The 5,601-nt window shown below is 31.4% G+C and overlaps 1 protein-coding gene across 1 annotated transcript; it reads right to left on the bottom strand.

Annotated features, from left to right (window-relative positions):
- Positions 1–205: 205 nt before the first annotated feature.
- LOC110939393 (caffeic acid 3-O-methyltransferase) lies at positions 206–3,042 on the bottom strand. Its single transcript, XM_022181035.2, has 4 exons — positions 2,624–3,042; positions 1,045–1,355; positions 628–692; positions 206–538 (listed from the first exon to the last, which is right to left on the bottom strand). Exons 1-4 carry the CDS (start codon positions 3,016–3,018, stop codon positions 224–226), a joined length of 1,086 nt encoding a protein of 361 aa, XP_022036727.1. The 5' UTR covers positions 3,019–3,042; the 3' UTR covers positions 206–223.
- Positions 3,043–5,601: the final 2,559 nt, after the last annotated feature.

Genomic DNA, 5,601 nt, shown 5'->3' with positions numbered 1-5,601 from the left:
AATATGGGATAACTTGATAAATTATTTTAAAACTTGTAATTTTTAAGATAAAAATAAATATAAATATATGGCAAGAAAACTAAAAAATAGATGTCTCTCGTATCAACACGTGTCCATTAATTGGTTTCTTTTATTATATGTATAGATAAAGCGAAAATTTAAATACAAAGTCTTAACAACAAATCCTCAATACATCACCATGACATTCAATTCAATACATAAGTTAAACGCTCTTGTAGAATTCCATGATCCAAAATGTAGAGACCCTACAAACAATTTCCATAGAAGTGAATCCAGCCTCTATGGCCATTACGTTGTATTCTTTTGCGGTTCGCTCTTTGCCTCCAGGGTTAGCCATCAGCATTATCAAATCACTACCAATGGCGATCTTAGAAACTTCATCACTGTAGCCGGTATCACTTTCAGGGCCGGGAATTATCGCCTCCACCACCACCACCTTACCGCCCTCTGGTAATGCCGCCCAACAGTTCTTTAGAACCTTGAGGCAATAACCGTTACCCCAGTCATGAAGTATCCACTATAACAAATAAAAATCAAAATAGTTATTTAAGGAAAAAAGATTGTTATTTAAACAAATATCATGTTAAAAAAAGTTAATGAACCAACCTTCATGAAAATAACATCTCCTTTAGGAACACTTTGGAACATATCTCCTCCGATATGTTCCACACCTAATCAAGAGCATCAAGCAATCATCATTGGCTTAGTGTCTTGGTCCGTCGATTTGAGATCCAAACAATTCGCTTTTCATGGTCTGGTGGTTTAACGGTTCGGTCAAGTTTGAAACTTGGAACCAGTTGTTTAACTTTATTACGTATATATTTTTTCACTTTTGAAATGTGTAGTTGTGTATATACATTATAATTATAAACATAATTTTAAAATTTATGACACAAACTAATGAGTTAGAAAATAAAAATGGTTAAAATCGTCAAACTGGTCGTTCCAACCCACTCAACCCAGCCGGTTTGATTTGTCATTTCTTGAAACCGTAATCATCGATCTATGCAATTGAATATATACCTGGGTAAAGAGGTGCATCCTTAATGACATGAGGTAGGTCAAGGTTGATCCCCTTAATATTAGGGTACTTAGAAACAATAAGCTCAAGGTTAGCACCTAAACCACCACCTACATCAATCACCTCTTTGACTCCTTCAAATCCCTTGTAACTTTCAAGAATCATCTTCATCACTATTCTTGTTTTGTCATACATGCACTTGTTGAAGACCTCATTGAATCTATTATCTTTTGCACCATACTCAAATGCATTCACCCCATGAGCTTTGTCAAATGGAACCCCTCCCTCAATAACTGCATCTTTCAGATGGTACCTGCCCGAGACAAAATAATATATATGGTAATTCTTTTAAACTTTTTTTTCAGGTTCAAAAGTATTTCATTGATAAAGTGTTAAATAGGTAAAATATTTATAAACATTGTAACATCCCAAAATTAGGGTATGTTCTATTTTAACTTTGAAGGGTTACATTGTGTATAATGAATTGACTGTTTAATTCAAAGAAGAACTTATTCCAAAATTTTATTAAAGAAAATCTATATGGGTTAACTTTGTTTGTCAAGTTAATTTTTGTAAATATAACGGTAGAGAATTTTTACCAATTACATGGTGGAAAGTTTATACTTATATAGCTGGGATAAAAAGAATAAAACTGGTTAGTCGTCGTTTAAAATTTATTGCTTAATTAAAGTGGAGGGGTCTCCAACGGAACATCGTAGTGGTTAAGAAGTGTGCTTCATAACCAAAATGTTAGGAGTTCAAATTTTGTAAGGTGTAGTTTTTAATAAAAAAAAAAACAACTAAGTGGAGGGGTTATCGTTGCAAGAGAGTCAAACAGCGAAAATAATCGGATAAAGGGGGTTCAAAATCCATGACATCAAGTAAGGCAGAACTGAGATCAGATTTAATGGATTCTTAAATTGCATGTTGAAGATTTATCACGATTAGGTGTTCAAGAAGGTAAAGGTAACCTCTATAACCTTAATTGGAAATGATTAGTAGTATAATAACCAATGTAGTATATAAGGGATGAAAATAAAAAATAAAAAACCCAGTTGATTGATTTGAGTTTTTTATACCCTAGCTTATAATTTCTATCCATTTAGACTTTTAAAAACGTTTCTGTTTCGACTCAAACAAAGTTTACAAAACACATTTTGACCCCAGTTGCGGACCTACCCATAGTCGTGGGATCGCACCCCTTGAAAATATGGTTGAAGGCCTTATCTGCACCTCTATGAAATAATTCATGGGTCCGCCACTATTTCACCCTTCAATTATTCACTTCATATTTGAAGTTCGTCCAAAGGGTATCTTTAATGATTACACCCTTCAAAATAAAACCATCTATAAATTATATTGGTATGGAGATAGCTAGTTTTTGTAACTTGTAATAACGCATTAACCATTTTGGCATTTTATAAAACAATTGTTCATTCTAAAAACAACTTGCTTGACATGCTATCCTATGTACAGTACTCGTTTTACCATCACTATTAGGATCTCATGTCATCTTAACAATGAATCCATATATGTAAGGAAGCTAGATATATAAAAGAAAAGAATATAGATGTAACTAACCAACAATTAACAAGTACTTTATCGTAGATAAAGAGAAGCGATGAAGCATGCGACGTCCCGTCTTGTCTTCGGACATAGTTATAGGACAAGGCTGTCATGCCATATAAGTTCTTCGAATCTCCATGTTCATCCTTTACTACGGTTGATGTGACAACCGAGTGGCTGGCGAGAAACCGAAGAATCCGTTCAATTAACACTGGGGTCTCCTGGGTTTGTCTAGGAAGACTGGAAGCAAGATCCAAAGAAGAGAAGTTGCCACCAGGAGTCTTTGCCATGATCTCAAAGAGATCGAGTTCTATAGCGGTTTTAATGACCATAGGAAGAAGCATTCCCATGGTTATTTGATTCACTCTAAGTAGCCCTTCCTCTTCTTGAGACATCTTGTAAGAGTCCATGATTGAACCAAATGATATGGTGAACCTTAGACCTTAGTTTGTTTTGAGTGGTATTATATATATATATATATATATATATATATATATATATATATATATATATATATATATATCTATACTATATAATAAAAGAAACCTGTTTTGGGACACTTGTCATTCTCTCATTTAATTGATTAAAATTATTAATAATACTAAAAATAATAATATTTAATCTAAATTAATATAAACTCTTATTATTAATAATATTTAATCAAATCTAAAATCTAATCTAATACAAATTTTTATTATCAATAATATTTAATCAAATCTAATAAGAATTCATACGAATTCCAAAGTTGACATTAACTTTCAAATATATATATATATATATATATATATATATATATATATATATATATAGGTTTAGGATCATGTAAAAAAGATGAAATTTGTAAGAAGGATAAGAAAGAACATGATGAGGACACATGTCATTATTTAATTTATTAGGATAAATGCAATTAAGTAATTTAATAAAAAAAACCTAATTAAAGATAAAATTCAAAAACCCACATGCAATGCACATGCAAGTTCCCGCCGTCTTTTTTAAACGTCAATAACTTTTTATACGTAAGTTTTATTTTTAAAAAAAATTAAACCATAACAACGAGTGTTTTTTATCTTTAATATAGAGAAAAAAAATTACATTTCAATCAGATGTTTTAGTTAATGGTGTTTTCTCTATGTTGTTTTAATTGTATTGTGATTCAAGGCGTTGTGTTTTACAGTAAAACACCATGAACGTATATAAGACACCATAACATTGCGAATACCATTTACATTCAATCTTGTTTTCTATGGTGTTTTATTTACAAGACACCATAATCTGTTTTGAATTCCTAAAATAAAACACCATAGAAAATAAGACTTAAAGATTGAATATAAATGGTATTTGAAATGTTATAGTATCTTATATACGTTCATGGTGTTTACTGTAAAACACAACGCCTTGAATCACTATACAATTAAAACAACATAGACAAAACACCATGGACTAAAACATACGATCGAAACATAATTTTTTTCTCTATATAAGTATAGCAATATGGTACTCATATTAAAGATAAAAAAACACTTGTTATTATGGTGTGATTTAAAAAAAAATTACGTATAAAAAGTCATTGACGTTTAAAAAAGACAAGGGGAACTTGAACATACAATTTTGCCATTATAATCTCAACCATTAGATTATATATCAAAGGGTGTAGATTCCTTCTTACACTCCTCACAAAACACACTCTTTCTACAATAACTCTACCCTATATATATAGAGAGAGAGAGAGAGATTATGTGTGTACGTCACTCTACCCTATATATAGTAACATGATCAAAAGTTAGTGATCAGTTAACGACGTGGTGACAGAACAAACTAAGTGTTAAGTTGGGGGTGGCAGGCGTCAAAGTGATAGTTGGGGATGACAGCAACCAATAACTAATAGTTGGGGGTGATACAATCCAATAACTCTATTAAACACATTGCATCAAAGAAGTTTATAAAACATCACATCTTAGAAGTCGTAAGAGGAAAAAAATCCTGTAAAAAACAAAAATGAAACCTGGTAAGGCTTGGTTCAAATTGAAACAACTTGTACCAATGACGGTATCGGTTTGTCATGTCACGGTAACCGCACTAAATATAGTTTATGATGCAAAAAAAATTACTTTACTTTGAATACAACTTCGTTTTCAACACACCTGCAGCAAGTTATTGAAGAAAAAGTCATATTAAATAAAAAATAAAATGGGTTAAAGGCGTAGATTATATAAAGCATAATAAGTGAAACACTGAAACTTGAAATTCAAAATTTAAAATCACTATTTATGGTCCATGAGTTGTAATATACACATACATAAGTTTTAAGGACTTGTGCGTTGTGACGGAACTGCTAAGCTGAACAAAAAAAAAGACGTAAAAACGTTGAGCCATGCACGTACGTTGCGGCATATTTACTCGCAAAATTTAGACCAAAAAGTAACACATTATTGTATAAAAGAATAACTAAGTCACACACACATATATTGCAAAAACAAAATTTTAAAAAGTCGTGTTTAACATCGATTATTAACCTTAAAAAGAATATTGATACCGGTTTCAAGTACACTAGTACCAGTTCCGATAACACAATACTGGTAGCGCTGTTCTTACAAAAGTTGAAGGAAGCATAAGTTCGTTTTACATCAATCGAAAACCATAGAAACAAATATCGACGATTCGAATAACACCTATACCGATTTTGAACCGATACTGGTAACGATGTTGTTCGGTCACCGTAGCGCTATTTCAAATACAACTATATTTTCCATAAATTTATATTGGATACAAATAGATAAACAAATTTACGTGATCAAAGTAGAAAAGAAAAACCTTGCTAGCTAAATTAGAAAAACCAAAACATTATCAAAAACCTTAGTGGTCAAATTAAGAAAAGTAGAAAACCAAAACTAAAGAGAAACCAAAACCTTATTTAAAACCTTGATGACATGTTTGTTAGAAGTTTTACGATCATGCGTGATAAATTTAACGATGACTCATGATAGAGTTCAATA

Source organism: Helianthus annuus, chromosome 5 (assembly GCF_002127325.2).
Source record: "Helianthus annuus cultivar XRQ/B chromosome 5, HanXRQr2.0-SUNRISE, whole genome shotgun sequence".
NCBI lineage: Eukaryota > Viridiplantae > Streptophyta > Magnoliopsida > Asterales > Asteraceae > Helianthus > Helianthus annuus.
This window is presented reverse-complemented; position numbering and strand designations above follow the sequence as displayed.

What these genes read in the sequence shown, in the direction of transcription:
- LOC110939393 (XM_022181035.2), bottom strand. Translation starts at nt 3,018, where the DNA reads ATGGACTCTTACAAGATGTCTCAAGAAGAGGAAGGGCTACTTAGAGTG. An exon ending in GGATGCACCTCTTTACCCAG is followed by an intron (nt 693 to 1,044) that starts GTATATATTCAA and finishes GCTCTTGATTAG; the next exon opens with GTGTGGAACATATCGGAGGA. An exon ending in GAGATGTTATTTTCATGAAG is followed by an intron (nt 539 to 627) that starts GTTGGTTCATTA and finishes TATTTGTTATAG; the next exon opens with TGGATACTTCATGACTGGGG.